Source organism: Micromys minutus (assembly GCF_963924665.1).
Source record: "Micromys minutus genome assembly, chromosome: 29".
Classification (NCBI taxonomy): Eukaryota; Metazoa; Chordata; class Mammalia; order Rodentia; family Muridae; genus Micromys; species Micromys minutus.
Window position 1 is genome coordinate 33,075,628 of NC_137964.1, and position 23,051 is coordinate 33,098,678.

At 53.2% G+C, this 23,051-nt stretch overlaps 1 protein-coding gene across 1 annotated transcript in view; it reads left to right on the top strand.

Annotated features, from left to right (window-relative positions):
* Positions 1–845: 845 nt before the first annotated feature.
* Positions 846–23,051, top strand: part of WSCD2 (WSC domain containing 2) — a gene marked incomplete at its 5' end in the record, with an annotated part of 34,790 nt that continues 12,584 nt past the window's right edge. Inside the window, 6 exons of the mRNA XM_080941457.1 lie at positions 846–1,245; positions 7,796–7,910; positions 9,762–9,946; positions 16,741–16,862; positions 18,325–18,499; positions 22,257–22,421. Coding sequence (XP_080797583.1) covers positions 846–1,245; positions 7,796–7,910; positions 9,762–9,946; positions 16,741–16,862; positions 18,325–18,499; positions 22,257–22,421 — 1,162 coding nt within the window. The remainder of the gene's footprint in view (positions 1,246–7,795; positions 7,911–9,761; positions 9,947–16,740; positions 16,863–18,324; positions 18,500–22,256; positions 22,422–23,051) is intronic.

Here is a 23,051-nt window from a genome sequence, read left to right on the forward strand (position 1 = left end):
ATGCACTCTCGAATGTGCATGCACCCACTGCACATACTGAACGTGTGCTAAAGTCCTTTTGGCCATTATGTTTGAAATACTTTGTAACAACAGATCCTGAGCACTGAGACTGTACTCCGTGTTCTAGGCCATGTGAGACGGAAACCCACAGGAGTGTGTGTGCAGATCCTATACAAACCCCAGACTGCAGCCCAGCAATTGAAGCACCCCAGTTCCAGTGCGGCAGAGGTGAAGGCAGGGCTCTGCACTCCTGAAGCCCACGCAAGCCTCTGGGCTTCCTCACACCCCCTTCAAGTTGCTCAGGACATCTGTCTTTCGATTCCAGGCTTTGGTGAAGGGAGGCTCATGATGATGTCCAATGCTTTACAGGTGGTAGCCCCGTGGCTTGAACCTTGACCAGATGGAGTCCTTCCGGCACATGTCCCCAGAAGGTGGCACACGGCTTGGTCGCCCATTGGAGATAGAGAGGAGGCCAGCGTCAAAGAACTCAGAGAACTAATCAAGCTTCACAGCCCAAGAGGCTGAGAAGGAGTCAGAGTGCAGCCACGGGCCTCCCTCCCTCTATCCCTGTCACCAGAGTTCCTTAGCCACACTCTTGATGAAGAACAAGATATAGGGAACACAGACTGTGTCCTGTAAATCCCCTCCCTTGGCTCCAGGCAGTTCACCTTGACCTTGGGATTCCCGAAACCTTTGTCCTTGTCACCTCTGGACTCAGCCAGGTGCTGACTCCCTTTCCTGCTGCATTGTCTCTGTGGAGGGATCTTTCCCGAGAAGCCACGCCCTCTACGCCCCTTCCCAGCCATCCACCCAGCCTGCCCCAGCCAGTCCGGAATGATCCTGCTATGGCCAAGCTCTGGTTCAAGTTCCAGCGGTGTTTCCGGTATTTCCGCAGGAAGCCCGTGCGCTTCTTTACCCTGCTGGCTATCTACCTAACTGCTGGGAGCCTCGTTTTCTTGCACTCGGGCTTCGTGGGCCAGCCCGCAGTGCCCCAGAGCCAGGCCAGCCCCGCAGCGGGGAGCCCGGCAGAAGGAGCCGATTTGCCTTTCCTGGGTGACTTGCACCTGGGCAGAGGTTTCCGGGACACCGTGGAGGCCTCCAGCATCGCACGCAGGTACGGACCCTCATTCAAAGGCAAGGACACCAGCGAGAGAGCCAAGCTGGGGGACTACGGAGGAGCCTGGAGCCGAGCCCTCAAGGGGAGGGTTGTTCGGGAGAAAGAGAAGGAAAAGGAGGAGGAGAGAGGTAAGTGCCCTGAGGGATTGAGAGAAAACACAGACGCAATTGGTCCTGTCATCCATAAAGAGTGAGTCACGTAGCTACTCGTTAATTGGCAAGTTCTGTCTGAACCCCACACTTGGCTTGGTTTAGAATCCCAAATGCTTGTTAGACGCAGAAACTCCAGAATCCGTGTTTCAGAGCACTGGATGTCCCAGGATCTGTGGTGAGCGCTAGATACGTGCAGAATCAGCTCCACCGTGTTAAGCAGAACTTACCCTTCCTGTTGTAAGACAGGAAGGCAGCTGGGCAGGGTGGTGAATAAATACATCATGCCCTCAGGAGGCCAGCTAGGAGGAGTCAGAGGCTAGCCTGGGCTGTATAATGAGACTCTGTCTCAGAGGGGAGGATGGAGAGAGAGATAGGGAGGGAGAGAGAGGAAGGGAGGGAGAGAGGGGGGGAGAGAGAGAGGGAGGGGAAGAAAGAGGGGGAGGAAGAGAGAGAGAAACAGGGGGAGAGGGAGGTGAGACACAGGGAGCCCAGGATTAATGGCAGCTACCTATAGAAGTGAAGCTAAGGGCATGCTAAAGAATTCTCATTCTGTCGATGATTAGATGATACTTCAGACACTAACACTGCCCTGGGGAGAGAGGGAGTCAGAGGCTAGCCTGGGCTATATAATGAGCCCATGCTCCAGGCACTAACACTAGCCTTGGTAAATTCCTTTGCCTTGCATTTTCTCATTCTTTTGCACCCCAAAAGGATCCTGATTTCCGGTACAGATCCCAGGCTAGAGCAGGGTCCAGATGAGTTCATGCCTGTTTAACAGATGCACGTTCCCCAGGCAGGGTAGGGCACACATGTAACCCCAGCACTACTGAGGTAGAAACAAGACTCGGAAGTCTAGGGTCATTCTTAGCTACACAGAGAATTGGAGATCAGACTAGGCTAGGAGACCCTGTCTCACAAACAAGTAAACGGGACTGGACAGGTGGTTCAGGAGGTAAGAAAGAGATCAAATGGATACTGTTCTTCCAGAGGACCCGAGGTCCATTCCCAGCACCCACATTACCTGTCCGTAACCACAACTTAGGGTTTGGGGGGGTCTTACATGCCTCTGGCACATAGCTACCACCACACATACAAATAGCTGGAAATAAAACTGAGAACCAGGTGTGGAAATGGGGTTTGAGAGGTTAAAGATGCCTGTTAAGGGCTTCACAGCTGTTGACAGGACCACCTGGGGTTTTAAGTACCATCTACCCAGATGCCTAGCTGTCTCTGAAGGTACCCCCATACCACAGGCAGCTATCATGTGACCAGCAGACTGGGGAAACCTGCCCTGACAACAGCTCATGAGATTCCGATGGGAGGATGTGCAGGGAAACCCAGAGAGAATGGGGTGAGAGCTTTGGTCCCACAAGCCTTTGCAGCACCACTGTAGGAAGCTCTTCTCCACCCATGGGAGGCACAGGATTCACAAAGGGACCCATCCTAGGGACAGGGACAGGTGCCCCTGCCCCAGTCTCAGCCTGAACCTGGCTCAGAAGCTGTCCAGGAGATTCTTGTCATCTTGTGAGCCCAGAGCTCAATGAGAGAAGAAGACAGAACAGCCCGGGGGTCTTGGCCTAGGGTTCCAGGCCCACCTGAGCCATCTGTGAAGCCCGGACAACGATTTGACCTTCTTTGCCTGAATTTCTTCTACACCTATCTCACAGGCCTAACAATGAGTCCCTTCCAGGCAGCCCCGAGAGCCCAGTAAGACACGGACCCAATACATCTCAGACAGAACTAGCAGTTAGCAATGTTCAGGGAGTAGTCCCCTACCGCGCATGCGTGATCTACTGGGGGGCGCCCACTGCGCATGCGTGATCTACGGGGGTGGGCAGTCATCTCTTAGCCATCCTTGTGAGGCTGGTCTGTTAGAGAAACCTAATAGAAACCTAATAGCAAGTTCTTTCTCTGTTATTCCCTCAAATTCCACCCGGTCCTTTAAAAGTCCCCAAAGTCCCTTTTCCTTATGTTCTCAGATTCCCTCCCTTCCGTCTGCACCCTTCCGCCCCTGCTACGCCCTGAGCTGCTTCCTACTCTCCTTACCCCAGGAGCTAAAACCTTTAGCCTGTTCACTCTTCCCCACACAGCTCTGCACATCTCCTCTTTTGGAGCCTCTGCCTCCCGAAGCTGCTTTCCAGAGCGACCTAACCAGTTCCACCCGGTGCACGGTCACAGCCACAGTCCCTGGCTTTACCCCGCAGCCCTGCGCATCACAATTCAAAGACCTCTCTCTTGCTTGCACAGCTGGGTCTCTGCACACTGTGCTCCAGAGGGCAGGGGCGGTCCAGTCTTTGCCAGCTCGGCCCGTCAGCACCCGGGACAGCGCCAGGTGCACGCTCTGGCTGCACCCCGTATGGGATACTGGGGGACCGTCACGTGGCCACTGTGGCTGTAGACAGTAGCATCGCTATTTATTGAGCGCCTGCGAGATCTATGCTCGCGGCTTAGATAGAGTGGTCTGTGCACGTGCCTGGCTCGCCCTCTGGTTCCTGATGTCATTGTTGTTAGTGACCATTAGATGGCCGCTGTGGCTGGACCATGTAGGATTGATTCATTGCTTCATTCAACTAGCGCCACTCCATGAATGTGAGGCTGTTTTGGTCCGTATTGAACATGGTAAGACTGAATTCAGAGAGCCATGGCTTGCCCTGGTTACAACGATTGCCGGATAAATGAAGTTATCCAAAGCATGTGTGCCTTCTTTTTAATCCTGGGCACAGCCCAGCAGTTGACCTTATACATGTGTTGTGAACTGCACACACACACACACACACACACACAGAGAGAGAGAGAGAGAGAGAGAGAGAGAGAGAGAGAGAGAGAGAGAGAGGTGGGGGAACACGAACATATAGGAAAGTAGCCCCAAACTCCAGGCTCTTGGCAGGCAGCCCAAGTAGCAGGGAATGTCATTAGGAAAACATATCCTGTCTGTTGATCGACTTATTTGAGGTTCAGCACCTGAGATCAGCAGTACCAAAATCAAAACGCTTTTCTTACCTGACACTGAAGCCTGGCCCCCCTCCCAAGCAGGCAGTGCCCTGTGGATGTTGATGTGTGGGACTGAGAGCCAGGTACTGCCTGGAGCTGTACACACACATCACCTCCCACAACCCCATTACAGCCAGTGAGTGGCTTCATGACTCCATCTAACCAGGAAGGAAAGAACACAGGAGCAGAAACCTAGGGAACATCTGGTGACAGCTGCAGTGTGTGCACGAGTGTGCGAGTGTTCACCCCATACATGCACACATAGATAAACACTTCATCCTACACACAAACATACACTTGTTTACACACAGGAATATCTATCTACGCGTGTGCACATATACTATGAATATGCATACAGTACATAGCTGACCTCATCACCTCCCGACCGTCACGAGGCCGTATTCTGAAGCACCGGGCGAATCTTGTGTCTCTCCTTGGTCAGGGGCTGTGCCTGAGGCAGTGCTCACCTCAAATAACCCAGGGCAGAATTTCTGGTCCCACTTCTTGGAGTGGGCAGTGATGTCCGCAGGAGCCCAGCTCTGTGCCTTGGTGCTACAAACCCAGTCCTGGCTAACGTCAGCACAGCAGGGTACTTCAGGGTCCTTCCACGGCAGCACAGAGAGGAACAGGCAAACCTGCGTGTGCTTAGCCACCATCCTCCTAGCAAATGGCCTCCGTCAGAGAGAAGAGGCTTCTGTGGGAAGATGAACAATAGCAGAAGGAAAAAAGGAGAGGAATTCAGTGCAGGAAGAGGTCCTCACATGCTGAATTCTGGGCTGGAGATGAAGCCATAGCTATTTCCTGGGGTCCTAATGATTTATTATTACCATCCCTATTTCCTGGGAGACTAATGAATTATATGGGCTCAGCCATAAGTCACCTCCATTGTGTGGCCTGTAACTAGGTCCCTGACTTACATATCTGACCTGACCTGCCTCTGAGGTTCTGCCTGGGAAGGAGGCTGGGAAGGGCCCAGTGGTTGGCGGTCACAAGGCTGAGCTCAAACTTGGCAGTGCTGTGACATTCCAAGGACAGGAGGTGGGGAGGAGCCACCAGGTCCTGCCTTGGTGTTGACGTCACCTGGCAATGGTATGTGACATGCCGATGTTCAGTGTGTCCAGAGGACCTTGTGTCTCCCTTCCTTTGACAGATAAGGGAGTAGACACTCGGTGGGTGTTCCTTCAACAGAGGTGTATACAAGCTGTGTGGGACATCTCAGTCTAGTACTAGCTTGGGGAGGGCCAGACGGAGTCACAGATAGATCCCTGGCTCCCAAAGGCCTGGGTTCTATCCCCCACACCCCCACCACACACCATACCCATACCTTACAGACTGAAAAAGGGACCTCTGTCATGGTGAGCATGTCATTTCAAACTAAGAGTCTAGGTTTGAGATGGAAAGACATGTGATTCTCCTGACTGTCACCACAGGCACTCTCTTTTCTCTCCGTCTCCCTCTTTCTCTCTGTCTCTGTCCCTGTGTGTTCCTCTCCCTCTCTCTGTTCCTGTCTGTCTCTGTGTGTCTCTGTCTCTCTCTCTATGTCTGCCTCTGGCCCTGTCTGTCTGTCTCTCTCTCTATCTCTATCTCTGTCTGTCTCTGTCCCTGTCTGTTCCTCTCTCTCTCCCTCTCTCTGTCCCTGTCTCTCTGTGTCTCTGTCTGCCTCTGGCCTTCTCTCTCTCTCTCTCTCTCTCTCTCTCTCTCTCTCTCTCTCTCTCTCTCTCTCTCTCTCTATCGGTGTTTCAGAAAAACAGAGAAACCCCCAAGGTTCTGCCTCAAAAGTGGTAGCTTTGGAGCAGGTGGAGCTGGGCTTGGGTTTGATCTGAGACCCTCCTTGTGGGTGAATTCAGCAAATCAATAGGCCGAAGTAAAGTGATACCTGTGTGTGTGTGTCGGTCCCTGGGTTTTACTGGAAGCAGAAATAAACAAAGACTTAGATGCTCAGTCTTTTAATGAAGGCCTAAAGTGAAGGGTGTGTGGGTGGCCCTGCCCTGTGCCCCCTGTGCAGCAGCCTAGCAGCTGAGATTCTGTCTGAGGCCAGAGGTATTTAGGATGCTCGGAAGAACAAAGGCCATCAGGACCCTCCAGAACTGTTACCGGTGACAGGATCATGTGGAGCTGGGGCAGCGGTGTTCCCTTTGAAGCCAGTCTGTTCTACAAGGAGCCATTACCGCTGTTGTGTGAAGGAAGTCCAGGTTGCTAAGTTGAAGACCAGTGTCTGGCAGAGTGGCTGATAGCCGTGCATGGTAGGGAGCCTCCTTCTGTGGCTCTGCTCCCCAGGACAAGGACAGTTAAAGGATCGGCTCTCCTTTAACCTGGGCGGCATCCTAGGCAGAGGATGTGTCAACTGTCATTGAGGTTTTCCTGGTCACTCCCTAGGAAGGCCATTTAATCCCAGGACCTGGCTGGATCCGTCTCTTCCAAGGGAAGGGCAGAAGGAGCCACTGTGGGTACCGTCTCTTCCAAGGGAAGGGCAGAAGGAGCCACTGTGGGTACCGTAGACCTGCATTCGAATCTTCATTCAATCTGTAAGGGCAGGAGAGTGCAGGGCTTCCCAGTGTGCAGGCACATCGAGAGCATCCAGAAGAGGGATCTGGAGCCAGGCTGTGTGTGTCCAGCTCTGGCTTTCTTCGTACAAGCTGTGTTACCCGAAGCAGAGATGGCAACCTCTCTGGACCACAGAGTAGAGTCTTGGTGAGGAGTCAGTAGGTGATGTGTATGAAGCTCTTACCGTAACTTGCATCCAGATATTGGGGAAAATGTTAAGAGAGAAAAAAAAAAACTAAGAGTTTTACACAAACTGTAAGGTGCTGTCTTTGTGTTCGAGTTCCTGCCAGGAACAAAGGGGAGTGCTCACAGAATTAACAAATGCATGGTTCTCAGAGATCCTTTGAAGTGCTTCCTGGATGGAAATATTCACCCCATCCCTGGAGAGGTGAACTAGGAAGTGTTGAGCGCAGCCCAGTGAATAGCCAGACCCCTGGCTCGAGTACACACGGTTGTGGACAGTATCTTAGAGCGTTCACGAGGGATTCCACTCTGGCCACCGGTTGGGAGATTTCACCCCACTGTAAGGAGAGTCAACCCCATAGGCCTGGGGATTCACGTGCGAAGTGAGGACGGAATCTTGAACCATCCGTGTGCTGCGAGGCCCTTGAGGCAGGCTGTAAAGGAGTGGAAAGTTCCAGACCCTCCACAGCCACTAAAACAGGCCTTGCCCTGGGCGAAGTAGGACTCCTGGACTACAGGTGTGGCCTCGGTGCTCAGTGTCACCAGGAGACCCTCAGCACGTGGCTGTGGTCCGGAGAAAGGAATCCCTCCTGTGCCCTACTATCTTCAGGGTCTGCAGCCTCACCCCACTGGTCCCCACTGCCCTGATTGGCCAGCACCCAGAAGTTCCCATCTCTTGCTTGTGTGCTGAGGACAGAATCAGGTACTAACACTTGGCAAAGCCACACAGCCAGGGACACACGTGCCGCCTCCTGCTGCCCTCCAACTTCATCTTCAAGTAAGCCTGACTCCTCCTCTTTCCCTATAGCCAAGTACATCGGCTGCTACCTGGACGATACCCAGAGCCGGGCCCTGCGAGGTGTGTCCTTTTTCGACTACAAAAAGATGACAGTCTTCCGTTGCCAGGACAACTGTGCTGAACGGTAGTGCCCCAGGCCCCAACACTGTCACCATATCCCCAGACATGTCCCTTCCAACCCTTTCTGGGTGTTCCTTCCGTAATGTCATTTCCCTTGGCTTGTCAGAGGGTGAACAGGGGAATGTAGAAAGAATTGCCAAGAATGGTTGACTAGTGTGTATGTACATGTGTGCATGTAAGCATGTGTGTACACAGATATATAAATGCATATATGCATGTTTGTGCATATGTGCCTGCATATATGTGCATATAAGCATGTGTGCACACACATAAATGTATATATACATGTGTGTACATGTGACTTCATGTGTACACATGCATGTGTGTGCACATAAGCACATGCGTATACACATATATAAATGCATATATACATGTTTGCACATGTATGGATACACACGTGTGCATTTATGCATATTTGTGTGTTTGCATATGTATGCACATACATTTCACCATACAGCTATATGGAGTATGCCAAGGAGTAGGCTGGTAAGGTATGGTGTGCACGGTCTGATGGTTGCATGGGTGAGCTTAATCTGGACAACTGACTGTCTCTGAGATGTGGTGGTTGTGTGATCACAGCCTTGGCAGTCCTCTTGCCTGGAGCTCTGGGGTCACTGGGATCACAGTGCCATCACGCCTGGTTTTAAATCCACCTCTTAGAGAATGCAACTTACAGACAGCCGTGAGGTCAGCTGGCATACGAGCCCCTTCCCTTGCCGGAAGCTGCTAAGCCCTCTCTAGAACTGTGTCGCTCCTCCTCAGCCTTCATCCATCTGGCTCTGAGGAACAGGCTGTCCCCAGTTTCAGCACTGATAGTGTGCTTTCCTTGGGAAATGTTGCTTCCGTCAGTGGGCTCCATTGTAGGAGAGGGTCCTGAGGAATGTCTGAGAAGCAGGGGTATGGGGACAGGTCCTGCAAGTGAGTTCCAAGATGCCCAGGCATGTGAGCTGCTCTTCCTTCACCTTCTAGGGGGAGCAGGTGGATGGGGCAGGGCTAATGTCACCAAGTCACCAGGGCGAGGGCAGCCATAAATCTGCTGCTTCTGCCTGTCTCCCCAGCACGTCGGGATCTGGGGGACAGCCATTGCCACCAGCATCTCTTCTGTCAGAGGACATTCCAGCAGGCTGCTCTCTGAGGAGCCCTCATGGCAGGAAGCTGGCAGGGCTCCCCCTTCCCCGAATTCTCAGCCAGAGCCTGCAGCCTCCTTCTGTGTGTTTAGACCGTCCACCAAGTGGCCTTTTTAGGAAAAGATTTCACAGCTAGGAAAAAATAGCACATCTTTGCGGCCCCTGGAATTCTGTTTTGCTTTGTTTGGAGGAAGAAGTTTTCTTTTTGGCTGGGAATGTGAGCTGGGTTCTGTAGCCTGCCAAAGGAATACAAGTGCCCCAGCTCCACCCCCTTCTCCAAGGACCTGGTGATGAGGTGATAGGTTCCTAGAAGGTGGAGGGTGGGTTCTTCAGAGGGAGAGAGTAGTTGTATTTTGTGTGTGTGTGTGTGTGTGTGTGTGTGTGTGTGTGTGTATAGCTGTATGGGTGTATGTGTGTGAGTGAGTATGTGTGTATGCATAGCTGTATGGGGGTGTGTGCATGTGTGTGCATACCTGTATGGGTGTGTGTGTGTGTGCATAGCTGTATGGGTGTGTGTGTGTGTGTGTGTGTGTGTACATAGCTGTATGGGGGTGTGTATGTGCATACCTGTATGGGGGGTGTGTGTGTATGTGTGTGCATAGCTGTATGGGTGTGTGTGTGTGTGTGTGCATAGCTCTATGGGGGTGTGTGGGGATATGTGGGAATATAACACATTAGGCAGGAGGGTGCTGTCGCCCTGCCTGACAGTAGCTTCTCCCTCCCCCCAGGGGTTACCTGTATGCTGGGCTGGAGTTTGGCGCCGAGTGCTACTGTGGCCACAAGATCCAGGCAGCCAATGTGAGTGAAGCCGACTGTGACATGGCCTGCAAGGGAGAGCGGGGCAGTGTGTGTGGCGGAGTCAACCGCCTCTCAGTCTACCGGCTGCAGCTGGCCCAGGAGTCTGCCCGAAGGTGTACGTGAGTCTGCCCCACGCCAGAAATTACTCAGCCACCCAACCTTCCCGTGTCCCTGCTCTCCTCTGCCCCGCTCAGTCTGGACCTGGTCTTGTCCTGTCTCTTCCTGAGATGAAATTGTCTGCCCTACCTAGGGCAAGGTAGTAGCCACAGCCGTAAAAGCACAGACCCCTTGTCCCTTTCCGAGCGTTTGATTTGGACTAGCTCAGGTCATCTTCCTGGTGTCCCCTGAAATGGGAGGGAAAGCTAAGCCTCGTGGCACGGGCCTGGCATTCCTGCTACTGGGGAGGCTGGTGGGAGATGATTCCAAGTCTAGGGCAGCAGTGAGAACCAGTCTTGGAGCACCTTTAAGGGCTCGGCAGGGGGCTGGGAATGTTGCTCAGTGTAGGGTGCTTGCCTGTCATGCACGAGATCCCTGGGTCAGTCTCCAGGACAACAAAATAAAAAGGGAGGGAGGGAAGGAAACAAACACAAGACTCTGCTTTTAGGTGCTCCCACCTGAGGTGAGAAACCTGTCTTAGTCACAAAGCCTGTGAGCAGTAGGGGGGCCTTCTCCAGTTCAGGCTTCCCTGCTCTTCCAAGAGATCCCCAGGGACCTGTTAGTGTTCCCAACTCAAGCCTTGTTGGGAAAACTGCAGTTTTCAAACCAAGGAGAGGATGTGGGGAGAGAGGCAGGCGACATCTCTTCTGTGGTCATTGTCCCACAGTCCTTCCCAAAGCCTCGGCCTCCAGAGTGGCCAGGATGGCAGGCCTTAGATACCAGGCACTGCTGGATTCCACGGCCCTAAGGTGCCCACAGACCACTCCAGGCTGTCCTCCATAGCTCCCACCCTCTGTACAGTGAGACAGGAGCATCATGTGTTTGGCTGCAGCTCCACACTAAGCTGTAGGGATGAAGCGTCTTCTCAGTGGGATCCCGGATCTTGGTAGTAGCATCGTGCAAGCTTCTCCGTGCGGCGAACAGGGTTAAGCGTGCCACCAATTTGCATCTGTGCCAGTTGCACCATCTGCCTCAGCCACCTCGGTCTGGGTCTGAAGGTCCAGCGGGCAAAGCTCAGAGGTGGGAGAAAGCCAGAGAAAGCCGGTGCAGCTGGCTTGGGTCTGACCACGGTTCTAACTAAATGGCAGATCACTGTTCCTCGCTCTCTAGACCCTGTAGATCAATGGTTCTCAACCTTCCTGATGCTGCGACCCTTTAATACAGCCCCTCAAGTTCTGATGACCCCCAACCATAACTCTTTCCATCACTACTTCATAACTCATTTTGCTGCTGTTGCTGGTTATCACAGAAATGTCTGACATGCGGGATACCTGATATGTCACCCCTGGGAAAGGGTCATGATGCCTGTCCCCCAAAAGAGGTCGTTGACCCACAGATTGGGAACCACTGCTCTAAGGCCCGCAGAGATGTTTCCAGTGTGGTGTGCAAGTTGTGGAGCCCTGTGGAGAACTAAAGGAAAGCGTTATCCTCAGCCTCAAGGCTGTCCCCTGAGACTAGAAGGGAGGTGGTGTGGGTAAGAAGGTAGTTGACCAGATGTCCCACGGAGATACCTGCTGGGCTCCCAGTCAGCAGAGGGGTGTGTGGAGATTCCAAAGCAGGGCACTGTGTACTTTCACGTAGACTCGATGGGGGAGGTGCGACCACTCTTTCAGGGAGGCCGCAGTCCTGGGGTTGGTAGGTCGCCAGCTGGGTTGATTCAGCCCTGGAGGAGAGCCAAGGGGACACTGGAGTGGAATCCTCTTCTCAGGAGAGTTGAGGTGAGCAAGAGGCCATCATTCAGCCAAAAGCAACTTCCAGATTCAGCAAAAAGCCTTGGGGGAGGCAGCTTGCCTCGTGTCTCCTTCTTATAAGCCTGTGGGAACGGGGCTGCAGGGAGAGGAAGGAGCTCCGTGGGACACCCCGGGAGACATCGCAGAAGAGGGCACCTTTGGTGGGGTCCTCAAATGACCGGTCAAGTTTTGTCTGGTAGAGAAGGAAGGACACCCAGACTTGAGACACACTACTGAGGAACCCGGGAAAATCCAGGCAAGAGGAGCTAGACGTAGAAAAACCTAGGTGCAGATCAGATGCGGCAAGCACAGCTTCCTGATGCCCTGGTGCCTTCTGGAAACTGCCGGAAACGGGTTTTGACACACAGTTGGAACATCTCTACTCTGCAAGGACTCAGCTTCAGCCCACCTCCTTCCCCTGGCCCCTGACCCCTGACTCCCTTTCCTGTCTCCGGGCTCTAAGATTTACATCATCTCTGCTTCCTTTGCCCTGACTCCAAAGCACCCTTGACCCCCATACCTGGGATCTGCATTAGCCATAAACAACTCAGAAAGATGTCATCCAAGTCTCTGGCTCTTGGCAACCTTGGCAAGGGTGACATACATGACGCAAGCACCCGTTCCAGGAAACGGAGAGAGCAGAAACAAGACTCCATTTGCAGGGTTCCTGGAGAACTCACAGAGAATGCTTCCAAGCCAGAAGGTCCTTCGGGGCCATTTATTCCCGAGTGCCACCCTGGTGGGCCCATGAGGAGATCAATCGCTTCTGCTGTAATAAAGACATTCAGAGGCAGGCTGGGCCGGGTTCTGCAGGTGCCCTGTCTTCCTGCCTTGGCAGAGACTCCAGGGCACACGGATTCACTCTTGGCACATACAAAAGAAGCAAGAAATGGACTGTCTTTTTGGTGGGATTGCATTTGTCACAACAGTTTGCTAAATGTGCCGTTGAGTTTCGCTTTCTTCCCCAAGGGACAGACCAGCTGGTGGCGGAGAACATTGTGATTTTATAGGCGGTCACGAGAGAGTGTGTCTGCCTGAGGATGCTTGCAGGATTTGGGGTAGAGAGGATCCAGAGGGCTGTGTTTACTGCAGGGAGGTCCCACAGCTCCGTGAGTGGCTGTCCACGGTGCTGATTGACCTCGGGTGCAGTGCGCCCTTGACTGCCACCCAGGGATCCCTGCTCAGCCCATTTCCTCTTCCTCAGCTCTTTCCTCTTTCCCCTTCTCAGGGATTCTTTTTCATCCTCCACCTGGTAGCCACTCTGACCTTTGTCCTCTTTTCTTCCCTGATTATAAAGTTCACAACAAAAGATCTCAATACCTAGTGAATGTATCCCCGTCTGGATAGTGAATTCTGCCCATGACTGTTAGCTCTGGAGAGTCCCATCGCTGAGAGTCAGAAGGAAGATTCTGTGCCTTCTGTGCTTACTGCTTATTGGTACTTCCTTCCACGCCCACCTCCGGCTTGTCCAGGAAACTCGTGTCTCTGGGTGGAGCTTGTCAGCTCGATCTCTGCCAGCCACTAACATATGGCACCGGTGAATCTCACAGCCCTGGGAGACAGGACCAGTTGTAACAGGTGGACTCAGCTTGCGCTTCCCCACAAAATTCACGACACAGGCAGACATGGGGAGCGATACTTCTGCCCGATTTTTATTCCTTTGCTACCCTGACTCTAGCCAAGCTGCAGGTCCATTCCGTGCCTCTGATTGCTGTCTGTAAATTGGGGACAACTCCAAACAACACTGGGGCCACCAAGCAAGTGACAGCCTTAGACAGCCTCATCATGGTGCACTGTGCTCCTGAAAGAATCTCTAAGTTTGCTCTGAGAACTACCCAGTTCAAGCTACTTGGATTTCCATCATCCACAGGACCTTCTGATGACGTCGGAAAACAGCCACCTCAAACATCCTCCCCTAGTCAGGGCAGCTCTTTGTAGAATTCAGTGTATCTCTGAGTGTAGGTAACTCACTGGCTGAGAACAGCTTCTAGCTAGCGGTATCCACTAGCCAGCATCTTTAATGCAGTGGAACTTGGCCTAATGACCCAGGGGGCCATGTCTTCTTTCAGACCAAGAAGTCCTCCTCCCGGTCTGCCTCTGAGCTGATTCCTGGCGATATTTACAGAACAAGGAAGTGACGGCTTCCGACTCTCGAAGCTGACCCCAGCAACCCGTGTCAGCACGCCACTGCTCTTCTCAAATCTTTCTGGAGAAAAAGTTCAGTCTGCCGGGTCACACACCCCCGCTCGGCTACCGGCGTAAGAGCTGACATTGTCAAAATGTGGGTCACAGGCTCCTGCAACCGTCCCAGAACCCGGGGAGAGTTCTGGGAAGTAAGTGTGGGCAGCACGGGGTCTCAGGAGCCCCACCTTAGAACTGGGCATAGCTCATGTGGAGAAGCCCAGGAAGGGAAAGCGCCTTTGATGTGTACAGGGAGACCAGAGGCAAATGCTAGCTCTGCTCCCTGGGGCTGTGGGACCTGGAGATGGTGTCCTTCGACGTCTGGGGCTCTCTGCCTGTAATATGGAGTAATAGTCCTGATGACCTCACAGGCTGTTGTGAAGGCGAATGAAATATGCCCGACACGGTGCATACAGGGCTGCCGTCGCAGCTGCCGTTGGAACGTGACTGGGACACGTCGCTCGCAACCTGCGGCCAGAGAAAGCCGGGAGCCCTGACCTTCATAAGACATTCTTCCTTAAGTGGTCTTACACCGTTTTCCCAAAGCTGGTGCCACTTTGCCTCTGCTGGGAGATGAAGGATCAGAACTAGAAGCAGCCAGTGACCAGTCCTTCACTGAGCTAACCACTCGTGAAAACCCTCCCTGGGCCCTCTGCAGATGGCACTACATGAATTTTAGAGGTGACCAGCCCAAGGAACAGAAGGCTGGGGTTTGTTTCACCCATGTATTAGCGGAGGGTGCCTCCTGAGGAGGTCATCTTCTCAACACTGAGACAAAGTGTCTGATCACCCTCATCCTGTCCTGGGGTGAGCTGTCTATTAAAGGGGCACTGACAGTAACTGTTGCCTAGTACTGAGCTTCTAGGTGCAGGAGACGGAGACCCAATTCACAGATGAGGAAAACTGAGGCTCGGTGAAAACTGAAGATGACTGTCTAAATCTGCTGAGTTGGATAAGTCAAACGTCTGCACCCGGTCCGTCTGGGCTTACAGTTGACCCCCTTTGCACTGGGCTCTATAATCCCAGTGGTGTGGGAATCCAGATATATTTATGCCACAGGGAGGCCAAGGGAGCCAGAGTCACCTCACTTTTATTTTTAAATGTCATAGATACTAGGCAGAGTCACATGACCCATATCAAGATGGGAGAAAGAGGGCAGTGGGAAGAGCCAAGATCTCAGCCACCCTTGGCATGTTCAGTGTCCAGCTGACTAAGCTAAAAAAGGACAGCCACTTAGAGAAATGGCCTCCGCCAGGCTCCCGAGAGGTGGCTGGACACTCTCCTTGCTGACTTAGAAGGCTTGAATATCTTCACTGGCCGTGGGGAGCTCTGCTGAGGCTCTCCACTCTTACCGGGGGCTGAGAGCAGGAAAAGCCCACATCCTCGAGGCTGGCTGCTCTGAGGGCCAACTCCCAGCCTGCTGCGCCCTGCACCTATTCCCCAGGTGCTGTCTCTGGCTCCTTGAGGCTCTGCAGACTTGTCTGAAGTCAGGGCTCCCTGTTCAGCCCTCCTCCCTGGGCTCCAGTTGTGGACAGCTGCTAAACATCAAGGAAGATTCCTCCCTGAGCACTGGGCTACAAAGTCCTCATGCTCTCCCCGCCCATTGCAGTCTGGTGTGGGACTCTCTCCCCTTGTTCTCAGTCTCAGCGCAGGCCTGCCACAGCTCACGGTGCAGGGACCCTCATTTATGAAGAGGAAAGGGTAGCCCACGGAGAACCTGTTTCAGTCACGTGTTGACACAGACGCTGGAGCCGAGGAGAGTCTACCTTGAGATATTAAGCTCACTCACTGGGAAGTGGCCCAATTTTTTCCCTCTCTGCTTTGGCATGCTGTGTGACCTTGGGGTGAATTTTGCCTTCTCTGGGCTTCAACCTTCTAGGTCTTTCTTCCAGAAAGGGATTTATTAAGAGTGCTTTAGTGACCTACCGGCTGTGGTCTGGGTAGTCCCACAATGGCTGTCTGACAGAAGAGCTAATGATAAGGTAGTTGTTCAATCCATAAGGCTGGGTACCAACATTCCCAGTCTGGCTCAGGAGTCCCAGGGAAGTCGTGGAGAGCTGCTGGTCTGCAGTTTACATTGAGATCCTGAAGGAGTAGATTCTAATAACGGTGAGAGAATGCCTCAGCAGCAGAGTGGATGAGCTTGCCAGTCAGAGTGGGGGCAAGCAGGCAAAAGCTTTCCCACGTTCCTTTTATGAGGGTTGATACCAGAGGTGTGGCCCAGTGTCTTAGGGTTTCTATTCCTGCACAAACACCATGACCAAGAAGCAAGTTGGGGAGGAAAGGGTTTATTCAGCTCACACTTCCACATCGCTGTTCGTCACCAAAGAAAGTCAGGACTAGAACTCACACAGGTCAGGAAGCAGGAGCTGATGCAGAGACCATGGAGGGATGTCACTGGCTTGCTTCCCCTGCCTTGTTCAACCTGCTTTCTTATAGAACCCAGGTCTACCAGCCCAGGGATGGCACCACCCACAAAGGGCTGGGCCAGGGATGGCTCCACCCACAATGGGCTGGGCCAGGGATGGCTCCACCCACAATGGGCGGGGCCCTCCCCCCTTGATCACTGGTTGAGAAAATGCCTTAAGGCTAGCTCTCATGGAGGCATTTCCTCAAGGGAGGCTCCTTCCTCTGTGATAACTCCAGCTTGTGTCAGGTTGACCCAAAACCAGCCAGCACACCAGATTTCGGTGGATCTTCCACCTCAAGTTGATCCACTCAGGAAAACCCCTTGCAAGCTTGCCCAGCTTCTAGATTCTAATTGGTTCCGGGCACAGTCAAGAGAATGTTCAAGATTAGCCATAGCTGGGTCTGACGGCTTGGTTTCCCTCTGGCTCTTCAGATGGAAGTGCGGTGTTCAGGGGCTGCTTCCGCCGACCCAACAACCTCTCCCTGGCCTTGCCTGTGTCAGTTGCCATGCCAAACATGTCCGTGGACAAGTGCGTGGACCTCTGCACAGAGAAGGTAAGCTGGGGCTGTCCGCAGCACTCGGGGTGGAAGGGCAGGGTGGCTGAGGCCACTGAGGAACGGAAGTAGCTCACTCAGAACAGATGGGGTCACAGGTAGTGACCCATGATGAGGTCATAGTATGTCAAAGGACGCCAACTTATGACAGAATACTGTGTTGGTTTGTGGATTCAAGGCAGGGGAACTGCAGAGCAGAAGGAATAAGTTGCCTGCTGTGTCTAACAGTGAGGGAGTATGAGGTTGTGGATAGCTGAGGAAGAATAATCAACTCTCCTGGTTAAGCAACATCATGAGCAGTAGCCCAGGGTGGCCCAGTGGGACCCCACTGTGTGACACCTTGCTCCCTGAAGCTCCTAGAGAATAAGATGTGAGACCTGCAGGGACAGAGCTCACTAGGTACAAAGTATGACTTTCTCTCAAGTCTTCCTGGACCCAGGGGGACAGCTGGGCTGTGTCTGGTTTAGAAGCCAACAGGACAGAGATAACCTGGCTACCCAGAGGGCAAAGGAAACATCCCAAGGCAGCTCTGGTATGCCCGTGGCACATCTCTATCCTTTTGGATTTAAAGGCACAGATTTGGGCCAGCAAGATGGCTCAGTGGCTAAGAAGGCTTGCCACCAGCCCTGAAGACCTGAGTTTGAGTCCCAAGACCCACAAGGTAGAAGGAGAAAGCGGCAAGTTTCTGCAAGTTGTCCTCTATGTGTGTGCTGGGGCATGCGCGTGGATGCCCAGTTGATAATTTACAGCACAGATCTTTGACAATGTCCCAGGACGTGCACTGTATGGCGTTGGTGCAGGGAAGATGGAGACAGGACGGACAGATGGACAGGATGCATTTCTCAGTTCTGGCTCGTGCTCCAGGGGGAAAGTGTCAGCACGGTCTGACACTCTCTAATGCAGCCCTTGGTGAATCTCTTGTGCTGGAGAAGGTAGCACTGACCACAGGCTTGCTCTCAGCAGGGGACAGGGATCAGGGAGAATTTACCAGCACTAACCACCTAGTATCGCTGGGGTTGTGGATACCTGGATCTCAGGACACTCACGGGCCTGACCGGGCCAGCAAGGCTTTGCACCAGCTCTGGATGACTTCTAACCCCCAATTTGGTACCAGGGCTGTGTGAGGAGTTGCTATGGTAACAGCTGAGGGGAAGCAAAGGGTCCAGATGTTCAGTCCTCCCATAGCACTTTTCCACAATGATTTTGACCTCACTGTGGAACCACCAGATGGCGAAGGCTGGCATACTGCGGGTCCCCCTTGGCCACCTGGGAAGGTGCTGTGGGGGAGCCTGCTTCTCCACTGCCCTTCCTGGTTAGGAATACCAAGTCTCCCCTGAAGTCTTATTTCAGGTAAGGGGTCAGATAAACAAAAGCGGCCAGGGCCAGCAGCTGCAGAGGTCCGGGAGGAGGATGCTTGGGCGGTACCGGGACTGGGTGACTCTTGCTCCGCTCTCCTGCCCAGGAGTTCCCCCTGGCAGCCCTCGCCGGCACTGCCTGCCACTGTGGCTTTCCCACCACGCGGTTCCCTCTTCACGACCGGGAGGACGAGCAGCTCTGCGCCCAGAAGTGCAGCGCGGAGGAGTTCGAGAGCTGTGGGACCCCCAGCTACTTTATCGTGTACCAGACGCAGGTCCAAGGTAAGGCAGGCCGGCTCGACTGACACCACCCCCCAGATGTGTCCTGGCCAGTGGGTCCCTGAGCCAGCGGTGAGAAGGGAGCTGCTGAGGGGCAGAGGGCTGAAACTATAGCTGGTTGGCCTCAGAGTTCCTCCTCCCTCTTCCCTCCTCCCTCCTCCCTCTCTCCCTTCTCCCTCCTCCCTCTCTCCCTCCTCCCTCCTCCCTCCTCCCTCCCTTCCCCACTCCCTGACTCTATCTCCCTTTCCATCTTTGTCCCTTTGCCAGGGGAGCCCTCACTGACTGCTTATCCCTCTACTGCCCACGGGGATGCCAGGGACGGGACGGCAGTGGCTAGGGTGGTGAGGATGAAGGCAGTAATTATGGAGATAGAGGGGACAGAGGGTGATGGTTGCAATTGTGTTTGTTAGTTCGGTCAGCCGGATGCAAGCCTAGGTATGTCTGGGAGGAGGGGATCTCGGTTGAGGGGTATTCCCCGCAGATTGCACACAGGCGTGTGTGTGAGGTGCTCTCTTGCTTAATCATTGGGGTGAGAGGCTCTAGCCCACTGTAGGTGGTGCCACCTCTGGGCATATGATCTTGGGTTGTACAGGAAGCAGGCTGAACAAGCCAGGAGACGGTTTACTCCACGGTTCCGGCCTCTGCTCCTGCCTGAGTGCCTGCCTTCACCTCCCTCCTCATGGACCATAATTGGGATGTGTTAGCCAAAGAGATGCTTCGGGCGGGTGGTGTTTTATCACAGCAGCAGAGAAGAAAACTGGGACGGTGGTGGTGATGGTGGTGATGGTGGTGACGGTGGTGACGGTGGTGGTGGTGGTGGTGATGGTGGTGGTGATGGTGGTGGTGGTGGTGACGGTGGTGGTGGTGGTGGTGGTGGTGGTGATGGTGGTGGTGGTGGTGATGGTGGTGGTGGTGATGGTGGTGGTGGTGGTGGTGGTGGTGATGATGGTGACGGTGGTGACGGTGGTGACGGTGGTGATGGTGGTGACGGTGGTGGCAGGGATGGTAATATAGATGGGCAGGTGCACACTGCACAGGTATGTCAACAGCAAAAGTGCAAGCAACGCAGCCCACACTTGCACGCTGAAATTAAGAGAGGATACACCAGATGCCTGATTGTGATTTGCACATGCATCCTACGTGTGACTGGTGGTCCCTAGCAGGCAGTCCCACCCGATCTGGTGTTGCATTCGGGGTCCTGGTGAGTAAACTGCTCGTTTCTAGTCCAGTGAGGAGGGAGGAGTGTGTGCTGGTGTCTCCAGTCAGGGTTTCTATTCCTGCACAAGCACCATGACCAAGAAGCAAGTTGGGGAGGAAAGGGTTTATTCAGCTTACACTTCCACATTGCTGTTCATCACCAGAGGAAGTCAGGACTGGAACCCAAGCAGGTCAGGAAGCAGGAGCTGATGCAGAGGCCATGGAGGGATGTTACTTACAGGCTTGCTTCCCCTGGCTTGCTCAGCCTGCTTTCTTATAGAACCCAGGACCACCAGCCCAGGGGTGGCTCTGTCTACTATGTATTGGGCCCTCCCCCACCCCACCTTGATCAGTAGTTGAGAAAATGCCTTACAGCTGGATCTCATGGAGGCATTTCCTCAACTTGAGGCTCCTTTCTCTGTGAAACTCCAGCTTGTGTCAAGTTGACACACAACCAACCAGCACAGCTAGGTTTCTGGGATCGTCCAGCATCTGGGCAGAGTCGCTCGGCCCTGACCTGGAGGAGAGTTGTACACAGATTAATTGCACTGTGGTCAGGAGGGGCTTTGCTGAGGCCCCGATGGAAGCTGAAAGCCTCTCTGTGCTTATTCTCTGCCCCCACTGCCTGAGCCACGCCAGCAGATCCTGAGAAGGGTTGTATGCCATAGATTCTGCTGCTCAGACCTTGGTCCTCAGGGCTGTCCTTTATTAAGCATCCGCTGCACTATAAGCCCTGACACTCATGGTGGGATTCGAACCGTTAGGCTGTGTCCTGGTGTTCAGTGCCATGCTTAACCCATCCAACCCTCCAGTGGCATTGATGGCATGCCATCATGTGACCAGTTTACAAAGGGGCGACTAAACAGAGAGACTGGTCAGTGTGGCCAGAGCCACACAGCAAAATAGGGCAGAGTTAGAATCCAGGACCTTACTTCTCAATGCAGCTTCTCAGCAGGGTTTCGGACACTCCACTCTGAGTGGCCTGCTCACTTCTGTTCCCTGCAGAGAGGAGACTGCAATCCAGGGAGGTAAAGGTGCCCAGTGTTAAAGCAGTCGGGGTGTTGGCAAGGCAGTCGAAAGTGTGGGTTCCACAGCCTAGAAAACCTCTAGCTCCTGCCTTGGTTGATGAAGCTTTAGAATCAAATAGACTGTTATGGTGCTGAGGACCAGCAGCTAACACTGAGATGTTGCTTCTAAGGCTAGTCCAAACTTACAGTCTCCCCGGGGGTAGGGGAAGAAAGCAGCTCAGACCAAAAGCAGAGGAGCCTCTTTATAGTAAGCAAGTGAGCAATTACAAGCTTTGGGTTTTGCAGTTATTTTTATAATCACAGGAAAGTTACATGTTACAGGTTCATGGTCAGACCGTGTTTCAGTCAGGGTTTTACTGCTGTGAACAGACACCATGACCAAGACAACTCTTATAAGGACGACATTTAACTGGGGCTGGCTCACAGGGTCAGAGGTTCGGTCCATTATCATCAAGGTGGGAGCATGGCAGCATCCAGGCAGGCATGGTGCAGGAGGAGCTGAGAGTTCTACATCTTCCTCTGAAGGCTGCTAGCAGAAGACCGGCTTCTAGGCAGCTAGGAGGAGTGTCTTAAAGCCACACCCACAGTGACACACCCACTCCAACATGGCCACCTAATAGTGCCACTCCCTGGGCCAAGCACATACAGACCATCACAGAGAGTTACCAGAAGACACCGTGAAACATTTTATGATCAGTCAATTCTCAGAACGTACCATGAAATAATGGAAAGTATCCATGGTGTGTAAATCATATAATTTCTGAGGATGAACAAAATAAACAATTTGACCCTTAGCTGAGGACATGACTAGGGAGAAGCAGGACACCCTAAGGAACAACACAGAAATAAAGTCTAGCGTTAACTAAAAAAAAGCGGGGCAGAGGGAATCCAGTCAGCTGTGGCCCTTAACATGGACAAAATTTAATACAGAGGACAGCAGCAACCACCAGAGCTTCCCAGGAGGGGGAGATAAAGGAGTGGGTTCTCCAGCCCCACAGCCAAGCTTTTATCACGGGGCAGGGGCGGGAGATAAACCTCAGAATGAAATGTTTCTGTCTGCCCCTTTTTTGACTGAGGCACAGATCTCTCCACTCCTTTCCCCAGCCTGGCCACCCTCATCCTACCATTCTGAAAGATGTGTGGTTCTCGATGTGAGTCTTTAATTACAGTGCAACATTGTAATTGTTTTAGGACTTTTTTTTTTTTAAGTTCTTTTAAGTTTCCATAAAGGGAGAGGCGGGCCCTTTTTAAGCCTTTTGGTCCATGACCACTTGGGGGCCCTTGCCCCTCTGGCACCAAAAGGAACCAGAGAGCCTCTGGCTCAGGTAGGGCTGCAGTGGGTGGGGCTGGGTCTCCAGTAGGCAGGCTCTCAGTCCATTAATTGCAACCACCAACTGTGAATGACCCGCTGTGCTGGAGACATCTGAGACTGGACAGGAGGCTTGCTCTCCTACTAGACTAATGCTGGTCCCTACTATGCGCTCGGTGACCTTGAGACCAGGGCATACCGTGCTGACCCCTGTCTCGCCCCACAGACAACCGCTGTATGGACAGAAGATTCCTCCCAGCCAAGTCGAAGAAACTCATTGCGCTAGCCAGCTTCCCGGGTGCCGGCAACACATGGGCTCGCCACCTCATCGAGCTGGCCACCGGCTTCTACACGGGCAGCTACTACTTCGACGGCTCTCTGTACAACAAAGGTGAGGGGCAGAGGGTGAGGGAGACGCGCTATCCACCCTGCCACAGGCCTCATGTTCTTCTCCCTCGTATGTCTGACACATACCATGTGTCTTCCTGTCTTGGAACCCCCTCTGAGCCCAAATGACATCTATTAAGCACCTAACGTGTCCTGGCCACCTCACCCCAGATACTGACTGACCAACAGCTCTATGCTGTCAATAGAGGTCTAATAGCTGTTTTCCTTTGGGACATTTATTGAGTGTCAACTGTTTACCAGGCATCTCACCTTACAGTATTTTCTGGGTGCCACATTCCAAGCACCGTTACATTGGAGATGCGTTTCCTTCGTGTAGTTTTCAGGGTGCATTTATGGAGCACCGACTGTGTACCAGGTATCTCAGGGAAGTTCAGCCACCCCCAGGTACCATGTTGAGCTAGTGGTGACAGGCGCTGCCCTCTTACCTGCCCCCAGTCCTGGAAAGTGGGGCCTGATGAAGGGCTATAACTGGCCCCAAAGTCACAGTTTTTCAAGTGTCTGATTAGAGAGTGTGTTCAACTGTTTCCCAGTTCACCCTCATGTCCTTATTATTCTTGGGCCTCTTAGTGGGAGCTAGAAATCAGGCTGGCCCTGGACATGAAGCGTTCCCCTT